The sequence below is a fragment of the Notothenia coriiceps genome, unplaced genomic scaffold (assembly GCF_000735185.1).
Source record: "Notothenia coriiceps isolate Sejong01 unplaced genomic scaffold, NC01 NC01_scaffold00016821, whole genome shotgun sequence".
Lineage (NCBI taxonomy): Eukaryota > Metazoa > Chordata > Actinopteri > Perciformes > Nototheniidae > Notothenia > Notothenia coriiceps.
In genome coordinates this window covers 128388-155333 of record NW_011349522.1, presented here as the reverse complement: position 1 = coordinate 155333, position 26946 = coordinate 128388, and the positions used below count along the sequence as shown (strand labels likewise).

The 26946-nt window shown below is 39.4% G+C and overlaps 1 protein-coding gene across 3 annotated transcripts; it reads left to right on the top strand.

Moving 5' to 3' along the window:
- Positions 1–6552: 6552 nt before the first annotated feature.
- xirp2b (xin actin binding repeat containing 2b) lies at positions 6553–24658 on the top strand. 3 transcript variants are annotated; one of them, XM_010776218.1, is made up of 9 exons: positions 6553–6712; positions 8892–9055; positions 9624–9752; positions 10328–10417; positions 10683–10740; positions 10842–10930; positions 11852–21308; positions 22274–22404; positions 22565–24658. In XM_010776218.1, exons 2-8 carry the CDS (start codon positions 9005–9007, stop codon positions 22363–22365), a joined length of 9966 nt encoding a protein of 3321 aa, XP_010774520.1. In that variant the 5' UTR covers positions 6553–6712; positions 8892–9004; the 3' UTR covers positions 22366–22404; positions 22565–24658. The 3 variants fall into 3 exon arrangements, with proteins under 3 accessions (XP_010774520.1, XP_010774522.1, XP_010774521.1); XM_010776220.1 differs by lacking the exon at positions 6553–6712 and adding an exon at positions 7046–7115; XM_010776219.1 differs by lacking the exon at positions 6553–6712 and having other exon boundaries at positions 8818–9055.
- The last annotated feature ends 2288 nt before the right edge of the window (positions 24659–26946 follow it).

The following is a 26946-nucleotide window of genomic DNA, read 5'->3' as shown; positions in this document are numbered from 1 at the left end:
CCAGGCCCGTCTGAAGTTTGCTAGAGAGCATTTAGATGCATCCAGAAGATGGATTGGGGAGGAATTTGTCATATGTTTCAGATGAAATCCAAAATTAGACTTTTTTGGTAAAAAACTCAACATCATGACCATTTCTTTTCCAAATCCTCTTCTGGATCATCTAAATGCCCTCTCTAGCCAAACTTCGACCGGGGCCTGGACATGTACTGGCCTTAAGCCAGGGGACACGTTCTGGCACTGCAGGATTTGAGTCCTGGCGGCGCGATAGTGTGTTTACTGAATTGGTAGGCCTTTGTTACTTTGCGTTCCCAGCTCCCGCTTGCACCAGCATCTTGCGAGGGGGACCCAAGTTCCCATCAGCAAAAACTCGTGGGTTTGCTATCCTGGCTCCAAAATGGTGGAATGAGCTCCCCATTGAAATCAGGACAGCAGAAAGCTTACACATCTTCCGGCGCAGACTGAAAACTCATCTCTTTAGACTCCACTTCGAGCGATTGAATTACTAACAAAGCACTTATATACTAATAAAGGGCTGGCTTATCGAAAGCCAGTTGAGTAGCACTTAAAATGTTTGGCTCTATGAAACCTGATGTACTTATATGATTCTGTTTTCTTCAAGGTTGTATCTACCTGGTCGAATGCACTTATTGTAAGTCGCTTTGTATAAAAGCGTCAGCTAAATGCAATGTAATAGTAATAATAGCTCTCTGCAGGTCATTGACTAGGTCCCCCCGTGTGGTTCTGGGATTTTTGCTCACCGTTCTTGTGATAATTTTGACCCCACGGGGTGAGATCTTGCGTGGAGCCCCAGATCGAGGGAGATTATCAGTGGTCTTGTATGTCTTCCATTTTCTAATAATTGTTCCCACAGTTGATTTCTTCACACCAAGCTGCTTACCTATTGCAGATTCAGTCTTCTCAACCTGGTGCAGGTCTACAATTTTGTTTCTGGTGTCCTTTGAAAGCTCTTTGGTCTTGGCCATAGTGGAGTTTGGAGTGTGACTGTTTGAAGGTGTCTTTTATACTGATAACGAGTTCAAACAGGTGCCATTAATACAGTTAACAAGTGGAGGACAGAGGAGGCTCTTAAAGAAGAAGTTACAGGTCTGTGAGAGCCAGAAATCTTGTTTGTTTGTAGGTGACCAAATATTTATTTTCCACCATAATTTGCAAATAAATTCTTTAAAAATCAGACAATGTGATTTTCTGGATTTTTTTTTCCTAATTTTGTCTCTCATAGTTGAGGTATACCTAGGATGAAAATTACAGGCCTCATCTTTTTAAGTGGGAGAACTTGCACAATTGGTGGCTGACTAAATACTTTTTTGCCCCACTGTATAAAGATAAAGAAGTGTTTATATTATTATCTATGATACGGTATCATTAACGTGTCCCAGGCTGGTAGGTTGCTCTACTTTTCTCATTGATCTCCTTTGTCAGTTTGGGACGAGCTTTATGCTGATGTTAAAAGACATCTTTATATCCATCGTACAGTATGTGGCTGTCTTTGTGATTACTCTAGACAAAACTGCAGTTATGGAAGTTACACATTTATGTACAATTCAACAATCGTAGAGTACTTTTCACTGTGCATCAAACATATTATTCATGAAGATAGCTTTTAAACCTTTGACTTAATGCTGCGTATGAATCTTTTATTTATGGCTTCTGATTCATGAATTGTACATGTAATACTACTGTATGAATGCTTTAATTTCACGTGTAAACCATTTGTAGTTTACTTAATGATTATTTTGCAGCCATTGCTTTGTCATTAACATAGATTTAAATCACATTATACCAATAGTGGTGTAAAGCAAAGTTGTATTAGCAATAAAGTAGCAACAGTATTCGTTGTACACTGCATATTGGTCATATATCTTCTGTTTTAAATTTGCGCCCATTCACAACTTTTTTCACATAAATTGATTTAATGTTCACCTGATTAAATCATGTAAGTCCTGGTGTAGAATAAAATACAAGCTTTTATATTGATTATTATGACATTTTTTACAGAAATGTATGGTACCCTAATGCAATCCCCTTAATTAACATCCAGGGCCATCATTAGGAGAAATATTTGGTTTAAATAATGAAATGTGTTGACAACTGGGCTACAGACATGGCATGTGCTAAACATCCATGGTGCCAAGAGGATGACTACGTCCACCAGATGGTGAAAGTTCTCACCTATCTTGTGAAATATCTCTACTAAATAAATGAACACAACATGTTAGATAGACATTCATTGCCCCCAGAGGATGAACCCATATTTTATTTCTTTTGCGCCACCACGTGTGGATGTTAGCAAAAATATCTAAATAGACTGTTTAATGGATTACCAATATTAAAGATAAGGTATAATAACTCTTCTAGAAGCATATAAGGTCAAAATCACGATCAATTACAGGCACCAGTTACATTCCAATCAGTCTCAGCTGTGAAAGCATACTGACATACTAGACTGAGAAGGTAAACATTATACCTTTTTTAAAGTTTGGCATGTCAGCCATGTCATTGTAAGAATGTAAGCATGCTGACGTCAACATTCAACTCAAAGCACTGCTGTGTCTACGTACAGCCTCCGGAGCTAAAAGCGTGGCTGTACACTCGTGTGACTTAGTGAAAGATGACAAAGAAGACAACAGATTTTGAAAACATAAATGTAATTTCCCACCAATTTTTTTTCAGTTTGTCCATTTTTGTGTTTCTCCACATCTCTAAGGACAGACATAATAGGGTTGTCATTGTCAGGCTAAGAGGTTTTTGGGTGCACTATGTGCCTGCCTGGTGTAAATGAGGTCTTGTAATGTTTTCCGTGGACCGCAGGAGATCCGGCTCATCAAAAATAATGGCATTCATGATAATGAACAAATAGCTTCCTCTCATATCCTACTTTCTCTTTCTACAGTAATAGAGTTAGTACCAATCAGTGTCATACACCGTTGCATAATTTTACCCTTAAAATGGCACTCTTCTAATTAAATTTGTCTAACACCGGAATAATCTCATATTCCCTACTTCCCTATTTCAAAAATATCTCTATGCTAACAAATCCTCTTACTTTTCTTATCGTGTCACATGTTTCTTTCTGAGGGTGATGGCTGGGGATGTGTGTAGCTCTCTTCAGTGCTACCAGGTGGCCTGTGGTCAAAAGCACAAAGTGATACTTTCTGTGTGTAGCAGAGACCCCCCCACACAGAGCCGTGACTGTGTGGAGCCTAAAGAAGCTGCTGCTACTCTACATGACGCCACAGTGTACAGACACTTTGGAGCTGCCTCATACCACTTCTTAAAATACAGCATATCACTCGCCTCTCACACCTGACATCATCTGTTAGGCATGTTGAACTTTATGATAGATGCTCATTTCACACCCAACACATGATCTTCTTTCACATGACCGTACTAAAAGCTACAGTCATTAGAAATTCATTTCAATTCAGAAATATCCTGGGTGAAATAAATCAAAGAAAAGTGGAGTGCTATAATGTGTCCTTTCAACTAGGCAGTGGCAGTGAGAACTGTAAATAGTCCCTGATTTAAATACGTTTTGATCCTTATCCATCACTCTAAATACAATAAATCAGTCAAATAAAAAGATCTGCACTAAAGTGTAAAAATACCTTTTCTTTGCAAGTGTCGGGATCTAAGATTCCTTGTGATTCATTGCCTCACTTCCAATGGCATCTGGCAGAGATGTGGCTCATTGTCATGCAAGCCGTGGTGCTATCTGCCTGTGGTCCGCATGCAGTGCTCACTGATGTGAGCTACACCGAGCCTCTGCTGGGGAGAGGATCAACATGAAAACACTGTTGGCAATATTTCAACAGTACACAAAACTGTAAAAATATTGGGCCATGATACCACACAGTTCAGTTTAAATGTACATGAATGTATCGGTAGTTGTGTTATTGATGAAGGGTGATAAATCAGTCCAGCGATCTTTATAAATCACCTATATTGTAAATGTAATAAGAATTGTTGCGGTTGTAAATTAGTGATACTGATTTCAGAGCTGTTCTTTTTTTGTGCTTTCTTCAAATTATCAAGATGACTGATTCAAACATTTGCACTACAATTATGCGAGGTGAATATTAACATTACATTTGAAACAACAGTTATTTGTTTAGTCAAGCAAAGAGTTCAGTGAAAATATTCCTGTCATAATTAATTAAAACATGAAAATGTGCTTTAAATGAATAATTGAGCATCATATTAAGACATTGATATAACAGATATGTGTGTTTAGTCTATTTCCTACCATTGACAATAGAGCTATCATTATCCGTTGACATTATTTCATTATAATCTCCCGATTGCCTTTGACATAAAAAACATGTTTGTTTTTAGTAAAGGCATCACAAAATATTTCTGTCAAAATGTTTCTGTCAGCCTTTGCGAATATGACATTTCCCTTTTGTTTCCTCAAGAAATAATTCAACGTTGTGAAGTAAAAGCTCAGAGGCTTCTCCTCTGGGTTTTTACTCTTATTTAATCAGGAACCGTGACAAAGAGCTCACAGATATTTACAACCACACTGGGCGAGTAGTTTAAAGAGGAGTGAGGTTTACAAATTGACACTATAAGGCTCACGTGTGTTGGTTGGCGTTGGGCCATTTCTCAGGAGGAAGTAGCCAGGTGTTTAGTGAGATGCTTAAAGGTGGGGTAGGTCATTTTGGAGAAGCCAGCTCGAGTGCGCTAGAATTTGAAAATACACAGCCGGGAAAAATCTGCCACTTCCTTACCGAGCCCCTCCTCCAACACACACGAACACGCACATGACCAATGAGGGCACGAGATAAGTTTGTGCACAGATGGAAGGCTGACAGGCAGGTAGGCCATCCAGTTATTTTAGTCGTACTTTTTACAGTACTACGGCTTCCACAGAGGACATTTTTGTATGGATTTTTTGTCAAAGCACTTAACATATTCATTGCTATCGGGATGTTAAGAGCACTCCATGGAATATAACAAAAAGTGTATCTCGAGCTGGTTTCTCAAACTTACCTACCCTACCTTTTAAGGGCATGTTTAAAGAAGTTACGGAGAGAGCAAAGACAATTAAATCACCATACATTATTCATTATTGTCTGTTATTCGCCACAAATTATCATTATTTTCTGTTTCTTTCAACTTCCTGAGTATCAATCAGCACAACATGTTTCTTGTTGTTGTTATACATTTGAAAACCTTTGAGGAGACATTCAGTTAACTTACATCTGGAATTGACCACTATTAACTGTGATATTCAGTAATTACAGTTCTTGGAAGTAGTTCTACAGTGGCACATTTCTTTGTTTTGACTCTGTGTCCTTATATGTAGACTTTATTACGGACTGGACTGTAGATAAACTGCAACAAACCAGTGGAAATACTAATTTGCATTTTCATTCTGAAGGCGTTCCAAGGAGAGCAAACGCAGTGGCAATAGAAGATGTCACTAAAATATTTAACTTAATGATCCCTCACACTGGACTTCTCTCATTGGCTAACATGCTTAAGTGTGGGCATATACAGTATATGTGTGTGGATGAGTTTGTGTGTGTGAGAGAGCGAGAGGAATTAAATATCTTTCTCTTCCTTTAACCCTCCCTGCATGACCTAACTCTGCTATGGATCACAGAGGGATTCAAGCTGAATAAAGCAGGTTCATCATGAAAAGAACATGAGACCTCGAAACACGAATGTTCCGATTTATCGTACAATCCATTCTGGCTCTTGACTTTTATTAAGATTAAAATGATTGTGACTTCCATTACTCTAAACCTGGCAGAGTTATGCCAGAATCCTATTAATCTACATTTTAAATGATCAGGAGAACAGATGAAGGGGGTGATTAGCATTTGACTGAGGTTTAGCGTTAGCAGGAATCCCGGAGTGTCTTAAAACAGTTGGTCAATGTAAATGCAGGTGTGAGTTACACATGCTGGGGATGAATGGGGTTGTGCAGATGCCTTGCAGACATGTCACTCCAAACACTGACACTACCAGAGACAGGCTGGCGCCACTGTCTCCAGCTGGGACAAACAGGAAGAGCTGGCTGGCTCTGCCTCACTCTGAGGTGTCTCTTCCTGGTCCAGCGCCCCTTTAACCCTCTTCTCTTCAACACATACCATTACATAACTGGCTCTGCCATACCAACAACAAAGAGCAGAGCACAGCCAACACAGTTCACCACAATTTAAAATGTATTGTGTCAGCACCTGCCCGACATCCACTTTACATTGTTTAGCAATTACCAGAAGCAGTAAAACATTTTGAGGTTTAGACTATTTGCTGTGGATTTGTATGTGCATAATTTAGCATAAAATGATGGGCGGTAACAGCTGCAGGACTATGCCGTTCACTAGAAGCCATGATGATGAAACCCAGGGTGACCTGATTTATTAGTACACAAGCGAGTCACGGGAAGTATTTCCATATGGTTTTCTGGGGACTTGACTTGGGAGGCGCGGAGGCCACCCTTTCTAAAAAAAACGCACCCCAGGCCCATTTTTTGCAAGGGGGCGGAGGGTCTAAAATAAAATCAGCTGTCACTGTCTGCTTTCTGGACAGAGGTGAACACATAGTACCGGAGCTGGTCTCCAACATTGACTGGGATTTGCTTTTTGGCTTGGAAAGACCCTGCAGGCCGGGGGTGCAGTGGCCTTCGAGTGGGATTTGTACGCGCTGAGCTCATATTTTTATATTTCAATAACCTCCTTACCTGGTAGGTGACGAGCACTTTGAGAGATGTGTTTGAGTTGAGTGGGATTTTGTAAAAATATGTTAATGGATTTGGAATTGTGTTTTTATGTTAATAACTCAGCATGCAAAAAATGGAAATGCATTATAAAGTCTTCTTTTTTGAGTTTTGCAGAAAAAACATGAAAAACAGGCTCGGAACTCTTGATAGTACTCATTAACATAGTGCTCATGTTGAGTGCACTTCTACTCAAAACACAGGATACAGAGATAATGTTGGCCCTAAAATACTAAATGTATTCAGTTTTTTAAGCTTGAGGAGAGATCACATTTTTTATAACAAATTCTAAAATACATGGACTTTGGAGCTGTTTGTACCAAGGCCAGCACCTCTGGGTGTCACGTTGCTCTTCTTCCTTCGCCTCCAGGTAAGCCAAATAAGTAATAAGGTTTTTACAAAAAAGACACAAACATGAGGTTATCGATGCAAGCTATCTAAATGCTTTTGGAGAGTAAAGCTTTGACCGACCAGCTTTCCTATATATTTCACTGAGAAACACGACCCTTCATGGTTAAGTTTAAAATAGGCTTGATTTATTTTTGCTAGTACATGGCGCCTAGATTACTTCACTTTCTTGTTATGTGAGCTCTCACCCCGACCTAAGGTGTCATGAGATATCTTCAGACTGTCGAAACATTTTTTGGGATGCAATTTTTAGTTCCTACTACAATAACTTAAAATTAAACTTAACCTTAACTTTAACTTTAACTTGCTACAGGGCAAGGTTTTCCACTCCTTACGTTTCATTGCTCTAGTTAAGATTTGAACTAAAATACACACTGTATCTAAGTAAATGTAATTCTCTAATGTTAAGAGTTGTGAAATATTTTCCTTATCAGTTTCACCTGGCTGATTGGTTTACAAACATACTTACCATTCCAACAAGGCTAAAATAGATCACAGGGGACTGGTAGCTACAAATCAAATAGCAAAATAAGTATACCAATGGGAAGCAGCTAACAACGGTGCAATGCACACTGATTTTTAATATAATGTCTTTTTGCCATGAAATTAAGAAAGCATCATTAATGTGTTTCAATTTCAGATCCATGAGCCCACTATTGAGCTTCATTTTAAACACTTTTATCTTTAACTCAAAGAAGTGATCAAAAATGTTGATGTTTTGATTTGTTTCATTGTTTCTGTAATTTATTAGGTTTTCAATACATAGAAAAATGATATATAGTGATTTAAATATGTCCTTTGCTGCCAGCAATGATATTAAAGATGTGAAATAGCATCTTGTGTTGCCAGTCTGGCAGCTTTTTCTGACAATATTATTGTTATTACAATGAGTTACATATACACATGGCTTCAAGTCATGCACATTCACCACAGAGCAGAACGGAGATGTTTGTATATGCTGTAAGCCTTCAGAGTAATGGATAGTCTTATTTTGATGCTGTACTTTTTTCAATCAAAGTAGTCTGTATTCATATTTCATTTTCTTATTTACATCAGCACATTTATATCCACAAGTGAACTGAGTCGTGAATACTTAAACTTGCAAACATAGACACAAATATTTTGTCAGCAACTGCTCGGATATGGAGTCGATGGAAGTTAAATAGATGATCACACTGACACTGTCTTTTCAGCAGATTACAATACCCTGCAGGTTAGCAATAATATTAATTTGGTTCAGCCCTTTGGTTGATGCAAGTCCAGACATGAAGTCTAACTATGCCTAAGATGAAAAATGTAAATGACTGCTAAAACGACTGCCTGTATAATCGCAGATCCCTGATAATACATTTCTATGCGGATAGGTTTTGTTTTGTACACACTATGTCCTTATTGTTAAATATGAGTTCTTGACCGCGGTGATTTAAAGCCAGAATGTTTGTGTAATTTCCCTGAAGAGTATTTTGAATGACTTGCAGTACAAAGCATCTTTCCTGCATTAATGTAGTACCTTTAAAAGCATTGTTGTGGCTCCAATTTGGTTGTCCTAGTCAATATATTTACCAGTTTAAAAAAGATCACACATTTCATTCAAAATATGAATGATTTTAAATGTATAATATCCTGGAGGATACTTAAAAAGCACTACACACTAAATATAGTGCTACCACTAGTTGATACCTCACGCTACATGTGAAAAGCGTTTTACTGAACAGTTTATCGGTTCTTTGTGCCATAGCTGCTGGCAGCGCAGGTTGAACCAGGGCAGGACTTCCTGAAAGAGATATAAACCAGAGGAACCGGATTCACTCTGTGGGCTCAGAGGTCATCCCACTGACCAACTGTGAGGCCATGTACCAGCCAGCTGTTTCCAAGCAAGCAGACAGCACCATCCCCAGCAGGGTACTTTAGTTTGTGCATGGTCATGTATTGTTCTACTAAAACATGACCTGCCAGAGCTGCCTGCACTAAAAAAACATTTGCGAAAATTTGAAGCAAACTTTCTATGGTCAATCATATGAGCCTGCTTGCTATCCTGTTGTTTACTGTATAGTTTAGTCTTTAGCTGCTGTGGAGCATTCAGAGTTGCACAGAAGCTTTTGTCACTATAATGGTTGGGGTTGTCATGCAGTATTAGTGGAGGTGATGACAGTTTTGCAGCTGGGGAAAGGGGTCAGTAGTCTATGCTATACATAGAGGGGAAACATAAGATGGGGGAAATATATAGAGGTTCTCTAAAACATTAATTATAGTGGGCTTTACTTTTAAATGGTTCTCTCAATTCCTAGAAACTATTACAAGAACAGCTTATTATGAGTTTCTGCCTGTGAGAGCGCAAGCCGCACACATTAGCATTAGCTACACCGTGTTTGAAGGCGGTGGGACTGCACTGCAGAACAGTCCTATTAAGTATCGGTTTGATTTCAGCTCATGTTGAAGTGGCAGCTAATGATATTTCCTGCTTCATTAGGTCATGGAAGAGTCGGAGGTCTGTTCTCTGCCTGGGGGACTTGCCAGTGTGAGGAAACAATTTGAGACCCAGGAAACTGCAACATCACACAATGTAACCCAATTCCATTTTCATCACAGAACTGTGCAGGTACACATGTTGAACACAGTATATCCAATGATGAGGCTGAGAGCATGAAAGAGATGATGTGGAGGTCAAATGGCAGTGAATTGAGCATGTTACCATTAGCATGAGAATTGCATGAATGCATGAGGAGCTTGAATATTAAAATCAAGGCCCTCATTACATCTTATTGCACCACTTCCAAAACGTTTATAAAAGCTTTTATTGAAACTTGCAGGGCTATTTAATAACACTTATAATGTAGCTATAGATAGAAACTTTCCTAGGCAGTGGAAAATAATCGTATTTCTTATTCTTCTATGGTACAATGTGAGTGAACGGTTTGACACATTCTTTGTTATTTTGCCTCCATCTGTGATAATTCATTTCCAACTGCAGTGAGCAATCTGGTCTTGCATCTTCTCTGCATTGTATTGAGTGTACTATTAAGCTTTAGCTAATGGAGTAAATTGGAGTGGAGTAAACACATCTGACGCAAGGGGGGCAATATGTTGACGCAAGACTGAACAATTTATCCCTGTGTTTGTGTATTATGCACACATTTTTGCTGTGTTTGACAACCACTTTCCTCATCTTCACAGGAAATGGCCAACTCTGAGGTCACAATGTCAAACAGCAGCAGGCATGTCGTCCAAGGCAGCCAGCAGCTACATTTCAACGAAGGAGCCACGGTATTGAACGTTCTGTGTTACTGCAGGCAGGGCCACAGGGCTTTGCTAAGAGCTCAACACTTGAATTGCTTTGATCGCCAAAAACTGTAAATGATTGCAATCAATCACTTGTGTGCTATTAGTGATTGTTTGGTAGTCTCTTATAGTTTAGGCAGAGGTAAAACATGACATGTAGTTATTTATAGGCAAATGATTAGTGGAATTGCTGTAGTTGGGTTTTTGATGATCAATATATTTTCTCACATTTCTCTTTAAATATTTTTAGGTGTCTTACAGCGACAGTAACTTGGAATCCAGTTTTGAAAACCATCACGATGAAACAGGTAGGGTGTTGTTTTGATATTTGTATTCTCTCTCGTATACACTGTCATTGACGGACTAATTTAAGCCCTGCCTATATTCTTGTGACTGTGCTGACTTTTAGAAGAGGAGGTTCCCAGGTACACTACTAAAGAACTGAGGGATCACTTTGAAAAATCAATCGAAGTGGCTGCGGTACAAAAACAAATTAAGGTAAGCGTTTCCATTTCATTTGAATTAGGCTAAAGTATTGAAAATGTGAAAGCTCAGAATATTTAACTCAGTTTAAGTAGAATAAAATACATATAAGGTATCTTAATAATTAAAGATTTTAGTTTGGTTTGATATGAAAACACCTTAATGTACTGATGGTAACAGTTAGTGTGGTCAAAGGGGAAGTCTATGATTCCTTAAAAGGATTTTTCAAATTTGAACTCATCACCCAAACAAATAAACACATCCCATCAGTGCTCCAACAGAACGTTAACATGCGCAAGATTTACCCCCTCTTGTATTCACTGACTTTCTCTTTATACATCCATGGCCTTGAGTAAGGATCTGTGGTTCAGTCTGAACAACTTTTCTATTTATAGAGCCAGGGTGTATGTGATTTGAATTGCAGCTTCTACCTTTAAATAGTACGGCAAACATCCCTTAAGAACTTTCTCAAGAACTACAGAAACAAAAGAACAACTTGCATACATTGGTCACCTAAAATTCAAAACAGTAACGCTGGATCACATACATGCATTGTTTCTGGTTAATCCCTTGTGGATGTCCAAGGTGAATTTGAATCCAGTGTTTCTTTATAGGTATACAAACACACCAAATGTCTTAATATGTGCAATCCATACTAGTTTTTGACTTTGTGTCAATCTTTAGGATTATAACTTTAACTCATCGTAGTGATGTATTGATTGTATGACTGTAAAGAGCATAATAAGAAATAAAGTTTTTCTTTCTGAACACAGTACCATTAACTTTGATAGTATTATTCATGTTTTATGATCTACATTTTACACTCAAAGTGCTACAACATGTTGACATATAAAGCACATAAAACCCTTTTAGGGGGTAACTTGATTGATATTCTTAGTTATTCATTCTCAAATACCATTTTTGTTCCTTAAAAAGATTGGACGTGATATCAATCGATCTAAGTGGTCCTCAAATGTGACTCAAAACAACTACGTGACTAGTGAGGTTTATGGAGCATCTGCTACTGAAGCAGCAGAAGACACATCAGCTGAAGTGATGGATTATGATTATGATTATGAGGACTTTCCGCCCCCACCTGCTGAGGATTCTGACTATCTTCCACCCCCACCTCCCGACTTACTAGAAATGCCATCAGACAATGAAAATATTCCAGCGTGCTACTACTCACCAGAGCCTCCAGAACCAGCAAACCCTTCCAAATACCCGATCAACAAGGACGCTTATATCAAGCAGAGGAGTAATTATGAGCTGAAACGTCTTTACAAACACATTCATCCTGAGGTTCGTAAGAATATAGAGATGGAATATAACAGTGATTACAATGAAACTGAGTACAAACAGTTAGGGAACCAAGAGTACATGTACGAAGATGATGATGGTAGTCCCGATGATATCTACGATGAAGAATACACAGACTGGGAAGAGATTCTCCCCGGGGAGGTACAGGCGATGAGATGGAAGTTTGAAAATAAGCCACTGGACACAATTAAAGATTTAACTTCTGATGAGGTTGAGGACACCAACAAAATAACTGAACAGGAAATGATTCTTGGAAAAGATGTGAGACGTACAGCTTGGATGTTTGAGACAAAGCCAATAGATGAACTGAGTATACCCAATATGAACTCTGCAGAACATAAAAACAAATTCAACAAATTTGAAAAAGGAGATGTCCGTGCTGCAGCGTGGTTGTTTGAAACCCAGAAAATGGACTCTCTAAATAAAAAGCAGAAAGAGGAGGATTTAACAAAAGAGGTTGTGTTTACAGAGGAGGATGGAAACGCTACCATTTACATGATTGACAATAAGTACATGGAAAGCCTTGGCCACACTGAGACCATTGACGAGAGCCACCTGTTGAGTCTGAGGTCGGTGTTGGAGGAAATTCATGAAGAAGTAAAAACTGTCACTAGCACTTTTGACACTCAGTTTAAATGCATCATTATGGGACAATCAAGCCAAATGCTGGAGATTAAGTCTGTGCGTAAAATTGAAAGTGTATTGGAGAACTCAATTGCCTCACGTTGGCTTTTTGATACACAACCGCTGGACATGACAAACAGAGAATATACATCTTTGAAACTTGTGTGTAGTCTTTCCATGGAGGACAGCAATAAGGGAGACTGGGGCAGGTGGTTGTTTGAGATAAAGACATTAGATTCCCTCAATGATTGGGAAAGCTCAAAAATGGAAAACAAAGAGATATCTGGAGCTGATGTGCGCAAACACTGCTTAGTGTTTGAAACACAGCCAATGGATTCTCTGAAAGATGACTCCAATGCAAGACCCCACTCTATTGAAGACGTTATCGGGGGCAATGTTAGATCTGCAAGGCACTTTTTTGAAAACAGCCCTAGAGCAGAGAGGAGAGCTCTCACTGAGGTAGGAAGACTTCAAAAGGCAGCAGTAAATGAAGAAATGAAAGGAGATGTGAGACACCAAAAGTGGCGCTTTGAGAGTCAACCTCTGGAGCACATAAGAGAGGGGAGGAAAGAGGTTACTCGCACTGTAAATGTTAAAGATGAACTCACACAGGAGGATGGTACAAGCTGCAGGGCAGATGTTCGCAAGAACTGCTGGGTATTTGAGACCCAGCCAATGGATACTTTAAAAGACGATTCAAATAGTCAGCCCCTGGCAAAAGAGGACATTATTGCAGGTAACGTGAGATCAGCCAGACATTATTTTGAAACTAATCCAACTGAGGAGTTGAAGGAGCTTGCAGAGGTGGGCAAACTACAAAAAACAGTAGCACAAATGGAGGAGAGGGGTGATGTCAGACATCAGAAATGGCGATTTGAAAGCCAACCTCTAGAGCAGATCAGAGAGGAGAAGAAGGATGTCACCCGAACAATTGATCTGGAAGAAATTGACAGAGTTGACGTCTCAAACTACAAACAGATTTTTGAGAGAACGGATCTAACCCAAAGTGATATGTCTCAAAAGATTCTTATTGAGGGTGTAACATCTGGTTCTGTGAAATCAAATAAGAACCTGTTTGAGTCTAATTCGCTGTATGCCATGCAAGACAGCACAGGGCACTTCCATGAGGTGAAAACAGTACGACGTGAAGAGGTTGTTAAAGGAGATGTAACAACGTGCAAGTGGATGTTTGAAACCAGACCAATTGACCAGTTTAGTGAAAGCATTGAAAAATACCAAGTTATCAAGGGCATATCCAAACAAGAAAAAGAGACTGGTGATGTGAAAACAGCAAAGTGGTTGTTTGAAACACAGCCTCTCGATGCTATTAAGTATTTCAGCAATGTTGAAGATGAAGAAGTTATGGAAACAAGTAGGAATCTTGATGTCATGAAGGGTGATGTGAAAACCTGCAAGTGGCTATTTGAGACTAAACCAATGGACATCCTGTATGATAAAGCAGAGTTAAAGGATGAACATGAATCTGAACAAATGCAAAAAGGTGATGTCAAAACATGCACTTGGCTTTTTGAGACTCAAGCACTTGATTCTATCCATGATGAGACACAAACCATTTTGAAAACATGCACTGTCAATCAAGAGGACATTACAGGAAAGGATGTAAGAACTGCTTGTTTCCTCTTCGAGACGGAGAAACTGGAGAACCTCTCTGGGGAGGAGACAGGCTCTTTTAAACGCGTTACAGAGATAGACATTGGTTCTGGAGACGTCTCTGGGAAGAAGTACATTTTTGAAAACCAAACATCAGATATCATGACTTCTACATCTGAAGAAGCATTGCAAAAACTCAAGAGAGTTCAGACTGAAGACATACAAAAAGGAAACGTAGTGAACTGCAAATGGCTCTTTGAAAACCAGTCAATAGATACGATACATGATAGCCAAGAGGAATTTATGAGCACTCGCACAGTGAATGATGTACAAGGTGGTGATGTAGATAAGGGGCGATTCATTTTTGAGACCTACTCTTTAGATGAAATTCAGGAAACGGACACAGAGCTGACGAAAATGCGCAAAGTTGTCCGAGATAAAGATGAAAAGGGCGATGTGAGAAATTACACAATGATGTTCGAAAATCAGCCCCTTTATGCTATTCAGGACAAAGAGGGACTTTACCACGAAGTCACGACTGTCACAAGCGAAGAGGTAACACGGGGAGATGTCGTTGGAACTCGCTGGAAGTTTGAAACCAAGCCCCTTGACGCTATCAAAGACACAGATGAGGTTTATATCATTAAATCAGTCACACATCAGGATGTGCAAAAAGGAGACGTCACTTCTGCAAAGTGGAAATTTGAGACACAACCTCTTGACAGGTTTGCTGAAGAAAATAAGATTTGTATCAAAACCGTGGATGATATTCAGGGAGGCAATGTTAGGATGAACAAAGATCGTTTTGAGTCTGATACACTGAGCCAGGAATCTGTAAGAACAGTTAATGTGAGTGAAATAAAAAAAGGTGACGTTAGGTCTGCGAAATGGAGATTTGAAACACAGTCCATAGACAAAATAAAAAGCATGAGCTCTGAAAATTTGATTGAAACTGTTAAAAAAGAAGATGTTGAAAAGGGAGATGTAAAACATTCAGTCTGGCTCTTTGAGGAAAATCCTCTTGACCACATCAAAGAGGTAGATGAGAACGAAGCTACAACCGTTGTATCACAAGAGGAGATTTCCAAAGCGGATGTAAAGACAGCAACATGGCTTTTTGAAACAACACCATTTGATGACTTCAATGAGACAAAAATGGAGAAGAGTGAAATCCTGGGCAAGAGTGTCAAGGGAACTCTTGAGGAACTTTATAGTCAGCAAATGGTGAAGTCGAAGGGAGTACTTATTGAAGCTGATGAAATCGGAGACGTTAGGATGGCTAAATACCAGCTAATGAATAAGCAGGCCCCCGAAATTCAACGAGAGGATGTAATCAGGGGAGATCTGCAGACTATTATGATGAACTTGCTCAACAGACAAGAAAGGCAGGAGCAGCAAATAACTATAGATTCAGAAGAGAAGGGTAATATCAGTTCTACGGTGAATCAACTATTCAACCAAGAGAGAGACAGCAGTATTGAAAGAGAGGAGATATTACGAGGTGACATCCGGGAAGCCATTAAAAACCTTTTTGATGAGAACGGTACAGCAAAACATGGAATACTCATCCAGGAAGACGAGAAAGGAGATGTGCAGATGACCTTATACTCCCTTCTTAATAAACAAGAAAACTTTAATGTTGAAAAAGAGGGCATTGTAAGAGGGGATATAAAGAGTGCTCTTCAAAACCTGTCCAGCTCAGACAAGACAGATCAGGCAGTTAAGATACAGGTAGATGAAGCTGAAAAGGGAAATGTCAACTTTTACTCCACATGCATTGAATCTGGGGCTCTTGACTATCTTAAACAGCTCCACCTTGGAGCTGATGAGACTCGGTCTGACGGAGCACAAAAAGAGGTGATCCTTGGAGGCGACATAAAAGGGACCAAACTCATCCTCGGACGAAATCAAATGCAAATTGAACGTACGGTAGAGGATGTTGTACCTGGTGATGTTCACAACACAGTGAAAGTTTTTATGTCAGAGCCAACCCTCTCATTGGAAAACATCCAAAGGGAGGAGATAGTCAAAGGAGATTTAAGAGCTGTTTTGAATTCATTGTCTGAATCAGCTAATCAGACAGTTGTTGTAGAAAAAGAGGAGGTGGTGAAAGGCAACATACCTAAAACCATGCGATGCCTGAAGAAGGCCCAAACAAGGTACAAGGAAGTAGAGAAAGAGAAGCCAGACATCATACCAGGAAATATCAGAGGGGCTCTAAGATCTCTTGAGAAATCCTCGACAACAAGAGTTGAAGCTGTTGTCGAGGATTTAGTTTCTGGAGATGTGAGGGCCACACTCAAATCTCTAGAGTTGGCAAATAAAGCGGTCAAGGAAGTTGAAAAGGAAGAAATAGTGAGGGGCGATATTCGCACAACAATGCAAAGTCTGCACGATGCCTCCAGTGAGAAGAAGATGTGTCAACAAGGAATAGACGTGCAGGGAGATGTCAGAGGAACAATCCAGCTCTTAATGGAGCCTCCACCTTCACCAAGAATGGAAAGGAGTTCAAGCCTTGAGCGTGACTTTAAGGGTGATGTGAAGATGTCCATTAAGTCATTATATGAGACGCAGGACCAATCCCAGTTTGAGAAAGAAGATGTGATAAAGGGTGATGTTAAAGGCACTATTAAGTCTCTGATGGAATCAGCACAGCGTGAATCTCCCAAAGTCAGACTTGGATCATACAGGAGAGTTCGAGTAAAACAGAGCCCTCCAGTTACAAATCTAAATGCTGATGCACAGAGGAACATACAAAAGATTAAAACGGCCAATTCATTTGAGACATCAATGGGAAATCAATCCATCTCTAATGAAACTAAAATTGTAAAAACAACGTCAAGAACAGTGGAGCAGTCTGCTCAGCAATCAACTACTGTGGTGGAGCATAAAACTATCACCCAAAACCACGGCATCAAAACATTAAAGACAGAGTTCCGTAATCTAAAGTCAAAGGGAAAGGGAATGAAAAAACATGAAAAAACCAGTGTAAAGACAGCAGATTTCACCCTAAAGCCAGAATTGCCAGAGCCCGATCTGTCTCTCCCACCTCCACCTCCATCAGTGGCAGACTCTGACCTTCCTCCTCCTCCCCCCTCACTCGATTCTGACATTGATCACCTTCCTCCTCCACCACCACCAGTCACCAGTGAGCAGGACTTTCTCCCACCACCTCCATCTCAACAAGAACTGGAGAGCATCCCAGCACAGGAAATGTATCCTTCACCAGCAACAGCAAAAAAGATGACGGTCAAAAAAGTGAAAGTTCCCATTTTACACCAAGTCCAGAAGGTAGAAGCAAAAGTGGAATTCAGTAAAACGAAACAGGTGGAGGACATCACATCTGAAACAAGAACCTCAAAAACGGTTTCGTGTGAAATCCCTCAATTGCCTGAGTCACCACAACCACTGAAGAAAGTTTACATATCTCCTGTGAAGTTCACCCCTCCACCCTCCCCTCCGCCTTCCATGAAAGGGAAAATTAGTAAATTTAACACTCCATTGATAAAAGCAGAAGGAAAGTTCCGTATGATGGTGGATGAAAACACCCCTCCAACCACTCCAACACCCACTTACATACATGACTCATTTACTGCTGCTCTTGAAATGCTTTCCTCAAGCGATAGGGGACAGTCAAATAAAAACACATCAGAAATCACGCAGGAAAGAGCTGAAATGGCTGCATTGAGTTTTAATTCAGACTCCCTATCATGTGATTTGTCCAAGAACATCGTTGTCAAAAATACCACCCAGAGTAATGTCAGTGCTAGCCATGAACAAATGATCTCAGATTCAACAGTTGTTTCCTCTGCCACACAGCAAATGTTCTCTAATGAGTCTTCTAAGGTTGTCTCTGTTCAAAAGACCTCATCTGTCTCAGCTGTTAGACAACAGATGCATACTACTACTACACAGAAAACTGTTTCCTCCAAGCAGTCTGTTCAATCTGTCATGGCTGACACAGTCCAGACCTCGGTCACTGATTTCGCAACAATTGAAAACATGGTGGCTGATGGAAGGAAAGATTCTAAAAATCAGAAAACAAAAAGCTCCAAAAGATCAGAAGATCAAAGTGAACATGTAATCCATTCTGACAAAATTGAAACAATGGAGAACGAAAATCTAAGCAAATCCCCATCTGAGAAAAAAGTCAAAAATGAAAAGGAGTCCAAATCACCACTACGGGATAAAAAGAAGAAAACTGATCATTCTCCTACCAAGAGCCAAGACAGCGTTTCTGATGAGCCAATGCAAACAGAAAAGGCAGCTCCCAATACAAATGGAAAAGCAGGAAAAGAAAATCAAAAGGTTAAAAAGAACAAGCAAGAAAAGCAAGTAGAGTCAAGAAAGTCCAGTGAAAGTGAGAAACAGAGTGTTTCACAAGATGTCAAGGTGGAAGTAAAGAAAGCTACTGAGGTGAAAGTGATCGTTGAACCTAAGGAAGTAAAGACAGAGTTAAAGCAAGTGACTAAGAAAGGTACTTCCCCTCCTGCTGCTGCCTCTACGCCAGCAGCTTCCTCCATACCTGTTGTTACTGTAAGCTTAACAGACAACAAACCAGAAACTCCAACTCCAGTTAAAAAGAAAAAGAAGTCCAAAAAGTCAAAAAGCAGTGCACAGCAAAATCAAGGTAAAGAGATATCCACAGAAACAAATGCAGCTGTTATAGAATCCAACACGGTAACATCCTCCCAAACTCAGGAAACAGTTGCAGTTTCCCAAACTCATACAATTGTAAAAGAAGAGCAAATTCAAGTCATTACCGCAGAAAGTAAAGACATTCAGAATTCTAAGCAGCAGAAAGCAGTTCAAAAGCAAGTGAAGGGATCTCAAAAAAAGAAAGAAGTGACAGTTATTCAGCAGAGCACAGTGGAACCACTTGAAGAAAGTAGGGCTGTCCCAATTACTGTGACAGGCGAGAAAAAGGAACTGGTAAAGTCTGAAGCAGGGAAAACTGAGGAATCCCAGAGGCTGGAGGTCCAAGCGTTACTCTTTCTCATCACAGAGATACAAAGAGTTTCAAAAAAGACTGATTGTGAATCTGTGAAGATTCTGCTCAATACAGTTCCAGATTGGCTCATGAGTTGGGAAGCAAAGCTTGAACTGGAGGGAGCTGTGGTGGAAAGTGATGTGCAACAAAACAAAGAAATTCTTTCACATCTGAGGAAACTAGCAGAGGCCAAACTAATGCAGCTAGAAGATAACGAGACAATGGAGAAACATGAGTGTGAGCCAGTTTCTGAGAAATCTGTTTCTGGTGGGGTAACGCAAAAAAAATCCAAGATCAGTATTGGTTCTGCCAAAATTGAGAAACAAACAAAGAAAAAGAAGTCCACTGAAAGACGGAAAGAGGAAACTGGTCAGTGCAAGTCTGTTGACCTTCGGGCTCCCTCACCTTTACTCAGGATGCGCTCTCCCTCACCAACGTTTATCACCATCGAATCCACACGAAGAACTGACTCACCCCTGAGAATGAGTCCATCGCCCAAAATGCACAGGGCACCCACACCTCCCACGCCTCCGCCACGTAGGTGTGACACGCCAACATCACGCCTTACAAGAATAACACCATCTCCGACTTTTGACAGAGCAGAAAATTTGGCACGACTAAAAGACACAACAGCCAAACTCTCACGTGGGGTTACACCACCTCCGCCACTTCCCCAACAAATCTCAGAAAAGAAGACTGAAATTGTGGAATCCCCTGCCTCATTTCATCGACAAATCAAAATTGATTCACAACTTGTGGAGGCTTCAGGGATGTCAAATGCAACAAAAAGTCTCAAAGAGAGTTTATCTGGTGAGGCTCAGCAGACTGATGTCAATTATACACATGTAAAAGAAGATGAAGCTAATATTTCAGAGGGTTTTATTGCAAATCAAACACAAAGAAAGTCTGAGTCCCACATGCTGTTGTGTCAAAATTACCCAGATCTTATTGATGCGTCGGATATGTCAGAGTCATCTGTATCTGTCAAAGAAAAGAGAGAGTTTTTTGAAGAAACTCAAAAGGCTGAAATTAATAAGACCTATACACGAAAGGAGCCTATTGCTATCCCTGAAAGACTGGGCCCAGACTTGGAAGACTGTGAGGCAGAAACTAAGAACAAAGAAAAAGATGAGCTTCTCAGGGCAGACTTGTATGGTCTTGTAAACACATACGACACACCAGAAGAGAAATTATTTCTCAGAAAAGAGCTTATCCCTCTCACTGGGTGGCTTCACAATGAAACTGAAAGCACAGATTGTGGCAAAGAGAGAGTAGACATTCTGGAACAGGAAATACCAATTTTTGACATCCAGACTATTAAAAATGTTTTTGAACTGGGTGAGAAAAGTTCCTCATTCAGAGAGGAGAAAAGGGATCAGGAGGAGACTATGTCAAGCCTGAGTGAAACAACAGCAGACACTTCAAAGTGGGGAATTCATCTAGAGAGAGACTCCCGGCAGAGCACCCCCCTGCCTCCTAAGAAAACTGGGGTAGAAACTGTGCCAGCAGTACCATCAGCCTTCTCTGAAACCAAATCCTTCACAGAACATTTCTCAAATGTTGATGAGTTGGGTAACAACGTCACCGGAACAAGGACAGCTGTCACAGGGCACTCTGAGAGTGTGTCAACCCAACAAGCTCCTTTTTCCTACGCTGATGCAGTTAGAAAAAAGGCTGCAGAAGCGAAGCTAGCAGAAATCTTCGATAACGATGCTACTGACAATTTGCTGAGTAATTTCCACAAAACATGGACAGAGAGTGAATCTGTTTTCAAGAGTCTTGGCTACTCTACTTCTGCGGAGACAACATCCCAAGTTGTGTCACATCATTCGAAAATCGTCTCATCTGGTAAAGACCTATCCAGCATGAACAAACTGAAACTAATGGCATGGACTAGGGACGGACGAGTTTTCTTTGAATGTCTGTTTGTGGTGTGTTAAAAAGCATTTCTAATTACTGCATTGTATGAATTGTGAAAGTTTTCTATGAAACAAAAATATTTGGTAACAAGAATAAGAGTCTACAGCTCTGATGCTTTAGTTCAGCAGTGCTTTTAGGCTACATTTGCATTTTCATTATAAGAAATAACAATAAATTATATCTGAAGATTATGATAATGTCATAAAAACTGCCCAAGTGGAAAAGTGACAGGCTCTTTTACCAGTAACCTTCATTGAAATCTGTCCATTAGTAGTTGTAGTGACCCAATAATTGATGGACCAACCAACATCGACATCCATTGAGCCAAGCTGCTAGCCTGCCCATACAACTAAATGTTTAACAAACTCAGGATAGTTTAACAAAATTATCTTATATCACGATAACTTTCATTTTCTGAATCTTTCAAACACATGTCATGGTCTTCAATCAATGAAGTATTCATACCTGTTATGAGGTAATGATAACAAACTCCTTTATCAAAAAATACCATGACATTTAATTGTAAGGTCTGGAAAAAAACTGCACCCGATGACAGCTTATTTGTATTCCTCACTAACAATGCATTTGAGAGATGCAAAGAAATTCATGCAAGCATGTACGAATATGAGTGAAAACAATACAATCCGGAGGAGGATACACTAAACCATTCATTCTCATGGCCATTGTATATTTTCATATTGAAAAAATGAATGAGCCATATCAAGTACAACTTAAAATACAAATGCAATATATTTTACAGTTTGTATAAGTCATAAACGATTTTTCGATAAAAGGAAAGCCATAGGTGTTGCATTGTGAAGCAGCCCAAAGGAAAGCCATTCAAATGGGATTAATGAAAAAAATATAATTTGCATTTTATCTCTTTCAAACAGGTTCGAGTTCCGAAGTCAGAGCTCTGCACAGTATGTCGGAGGAGAGCTTATCCGATGGATGCTCTGATAGTGGACAAAAAAAAGTACCATAAATCATGTTTCTGCTGTGAGCACTGCAGGAATAAATTAAGGTAAATATTGCATTCATTCAAACAAATACTCACCATAGTTACAATTAAACATTCCAATACCAATCATTATGCATAAGTGTTTTAAGTGACAGTAACATGTTTAAAATAATAGAGGTTATTATTATTTTTCTAAAAGAAACAATGTTCTTTTCTCTCAAAGCTTAGGGAACTATGTCTCTCTCCATGGACACTACTACTGTCTACACCACTACAAGCAGCTCCTCAAATCCAAAGGGAACTATGATAATGGACTCGGGCAGAAACCTCCCACAGGAAATGGTGGACTTATCCCCTCAGATGAGAATCTCGAATGGAGATATTCTGTGAGCAGCGTAGCTTCAATAGACAAAACACTCAGCGGTGAAAATGCAATCACAAAATTGTACGATGAAGGCAAACCACACAGCAACAAAATATCTGTAGTTTGGCCTCCAGAGGCCGATCCCCAGAAGAAAGCCTTTAAAATAGAAGATGACATTCAGCTAAATAAACCACATTGGCCCCCTTCACACAACTCCCCCAAGTTACCCAAACAACAACACAGAAAGGCTGTTCCTAAAAGTGTCCTTTGAAATAAAATCACCCAATCTCACAGTTTAGTTAAATAAACTCAAAGAAGCACAAATAAGGAGAGGTACACAAGATGCTATGGAGAAACTGTCCTGTTGGTTCGATTAAGGAAGTGTTTTTTGAAGGTTATGCAGTTAAGTGATTTTAAAAAAGGAACAGGAAAAGTGAGGATATAGAAGGAAACTGTAAATACTTTTAAATGGAATGTTTAAGGGAAAGCAGGTTGTAACTGGAATAGTAAGTACTGGTGCGATCAAGACGGAGAAAGTATTGAAAGTGGATGTAGAAATGAAAAAGTGTATCAGGTAAACTGCTATAACAACTGTCAAGTTACTTGTAGATGTACCAGTTGATAACAATATAGCTAGGAGCAGCTTTAAGACACATTTAAAGTCTAGATCGAATAAAATAAATGTTATTGTTGCTTTATATCTAAATTATTGTGTGGAATTAAGCCCGAGTTTTAGCCCCTTAATTCAACCAAGTTGTACAATATAAATCCGCTCGGTTTCCTTGTCATCCATGTTCCCTAAAATAATTGGTTTATTGTTCAATGCACTCCATTTTTTTCCTTTGTATGCCGGTTCATGGAGATATTCCCTGTTGTATTATTCTGTCAGGTCTTTTATCTTTCAACATGTCTGAATTTGACTTTTTTTAGCACCTGGTGTGCAGACTACTAAAAGCATCTTGGAATTATTGTATTTATAATATTGAAAGTATATAATATAAACAAGTTGAATTGGTGATAATCATGTTTGTTTTGGACATTTGTATCCTATATTGAACGACAAATATTTTGGAATGAAGAATTGTATTTTTTAGATTAGACAGTTATAGCTTGCTTTGTACAAGACATATCCTGATTCTGTCATGCTGTCAGGCTGGTTCACTCACTTTATTGCTGATCCAATGGCAATACAAATATTGATTTTAATTGTCTCATGTGTCTCTTTGAAAGTCTGTTGCTCAATCTTCCAAACCAGACACAAAGAGGATGTTCTTTCACAGGTGTGTGTCAGCTTGAATTAGACTACATGGAGACAGGAGCAAGACAGCAGATCCCTTTAACACCATCAGTGTAATCTCCTTTAGAAGCTGTTCCCACCTTGGAGGGTATTTCCATGTTCAAAGCACGGGTGGGCCTGCAGCAGATAAGAAACCATTTCCAAGTAGGGAAAAAAATTGAAATTTGCCTGAAAAATAAGCAAAAAAGGCTAATGAGGGACAGTTTGAAGACAAGCAGTTGATACAGCAGCATTGGATACACACAAATCTTTAATTTAATTCTACAGTCAGTTATAAAATAAGCTTACAGTATGTCCAAATGTTGTTATACTCATCCTCTTACTGATCCTCACTGAGGACGAGCTTATACACTTTGCTAACCTGGACCACCTACAGAACTGTAGATGTTATTAATATATGTTATAGAGTTACTATTTTAAAGTAAAAAAGATTACTTGGGAATTGAGGGGACTCATACAAGATTTTGCGGTCTATATTTTCCTTATATACCTGTAACTTATTACTAAGGTAAAATGTGATCACTGCTATGTCTCCCCTCTTTTACTAGTTCCCTTGCGTTGCTTTCATGTATGTGTTCTTACATGAAATTGTGGTTATAAGAAATGTGCTTAACCAGGACTAATATCTTGTTTCTCAATTTTAACTTTCTGGCTAAATAAATACTGTATTTAAAGATTGGACAGCCCATCCGCAGTACACCCTGGGCCAATAAACAGCATGCAATAATTCTACGTTTTTGTATGTTTTCTATTTAATTTTTTTTACATTTTGTATTTTTATTTTGGCTCAAATATTATATATATATATATATATATATATATATATATATTCAGCCTGAAAAAGCCCTTTTCTCTCGGATAAACGATCATATAAATGACCACTACAAACTTGGCCCACTGTGTGAGTGGATGCTTCTCCAGATGGACAGGACATATGAGCGAAATGTGTGTCTGGTGTGAAACAGTTTGCAGGAGTTGCCTGGAAATTCTCTCACAGCGTCAACCTAGCTTGCTACTACTCTCTGCAGTCCTCAATTTCTTTCTTTAAGCGGATTGGTTAAGGATCAATCGAATTTTACTCTGATTGGTCGGCTTCGTCTCGTCAGGCGCTACGTCAGTCCAGTTGCGCTAACCATCATGTTTTCCTCCTCCTAGTCGAATAACAGTGCTTTAGGATGCTGGAGCAAAGCAGTAGCGTATCATCAGGACCAGAAGTCTGAGTGGGATGGAAACCTTGAGAGAGGTAGGAGGAAAAAGGATGCTTTATGTCTTAATGGCGTGTGGTATGCAGGTTGAGCTTCACTTATATTGCGGAATGCAGTGCAATGTGATGCTTTTACTTTTTGTTAGGTCCGCTATGAATTCCCTCGCCAAGATTTAATGATGTCCTTCCTCATTTCCGTGCGCTCATCTGCATGTTTTTGGATGTCCCGGTTATGGTGGGGCTTGGATGACTGCTTCGTGGTCACACGGTCTGGGTCTTTAGTAATGCAGGTACTTTGTCTCAATCCCTGCTGAGCACATACTGATCTCCATCCTATTTGCTAGGGCTTTCACCTCAGCACTTACGGTTGGAAATGCGCAGGTTGTCCAGGACGAAGGGTGGTGCGGCTTTGCCAAGTTACACAGTAGCATTATGAAACTTTAAACATACGTATTTATTCATTTTCATTTGTTTTTCTCCTCATTCCTCGTTTGCAGAGAGCTTGTACCTCTAACAACATGTTTTAATCACCCGTTTAAGGTCGCACTCACCAATCCGTGTGTGTGTGTGTGTGTGTGTGTGTGTGTGTGTGTGTGTGTGTGTGTGTGTGTGTGTGTGTGTGTGTGTGTGTGTGTGTGTGTGTCATTTGGATTCTTTAATATATAACGTAGCCTTGGACTAATGAATGATAACATTATATTTAAAGGGTCTATATTATCAATGTTTATAACATTTCATATTCCTATCATCATTCTCTATATTGTCAGTGTGTACATGTCATTTCTTATTCAATAATAACTGTTACTATTATTTAAGATAATTTAATGAAACTGTGAAAACCTGTTTTTTTAAATATTTATTATGGAATGCCCACTACACAAAATCACTTGTAGCAAACAATGTGATGACAAGAATCAGAATAGCTTTTAAAGTTCAAAGTGCAAAAGGAGTGAGCTCTCTCATGGAGCTGTGTTTTTTCTTGCTGCTGTTACTTGGGCATTTTAGATCAATATCTGGATCAGATGCTAAGCCCCTTCTCGTTGAACCATGTGATGGTTTCCATTACACGTCCATCTGCTCGTACAGGAAGTAACGTTAAGTGTCAGACTGCCTGTGTGATCAGAGGCTTCTCTTTGTTTATGTTGTTGGACCTTGTCCTCATACTACAACTCTGGGTCTGTACCCTGCAATTTCATTTCTGCAAGGTGTTATTAGTCTTCTATCCCTGGTTTTAGATGTTCCTTTCCTTTTTGACACACATCAGCATTTATTTAGATGATGTTCATTATACATATTGTGGATGTAGCTTGTTTTGTATGCACTGTTGTGAAACCATACGGTTAAATGTATTATATTCTTGGCATGATGTTACACAATCCATCAGTAGCTGCATTCATTTTCTTGTCCTAATATTGCCTGGATATAGGCTTGCTCATAAATTCACATGCTTCTTTCTTTCTGACGGCCCTTTCTCCTCTTTAAAAGCACAGCTTGACAATGTCTTTACTTACAAATGTGTATCCCCTGACCTATTTGAGAATGGGAATAGGCCAGTACTTATGGCAACAACTTTAATGTAACTTCTCCTCTCCTCCCTCACATTCACATAAAGAAGCCTCTCCATTAAAGCTTTACAAGAAACAATCAGAGCAGAGACCCATTAGAAGGAACTACAGTGTTATATTACAATGCATAATTATGACTGTCTATATGCCTTTTCCCTAATGGAAATTAGGTTAG

Excerpts from the sequence above, each read along its gene's own strand:
- xirp2b (XM_010776218.1), top strand. The coding sequence starts at position 9,005 with ATGTACCAGCCAGCTGTTTCCAAGCAAGCAGACAGCACCATCCCCAGC. Across the intron at positions 10,741-10,841 it reads AAACCATCACGATGAAACAG|AAGAGGAGGTTCCCAGGTAC; the intron begins GTAGGGTGTTGT and ends GCTGACTTTTAG. Across the intron at positions 21,309-22,273 it reads TTCGAAAATCGTCTCATCTG|GTTCGAGTTCCGAAGTCAGA; the intron begins GTAAAGACCTAT and ends TCTTTCAAACAG.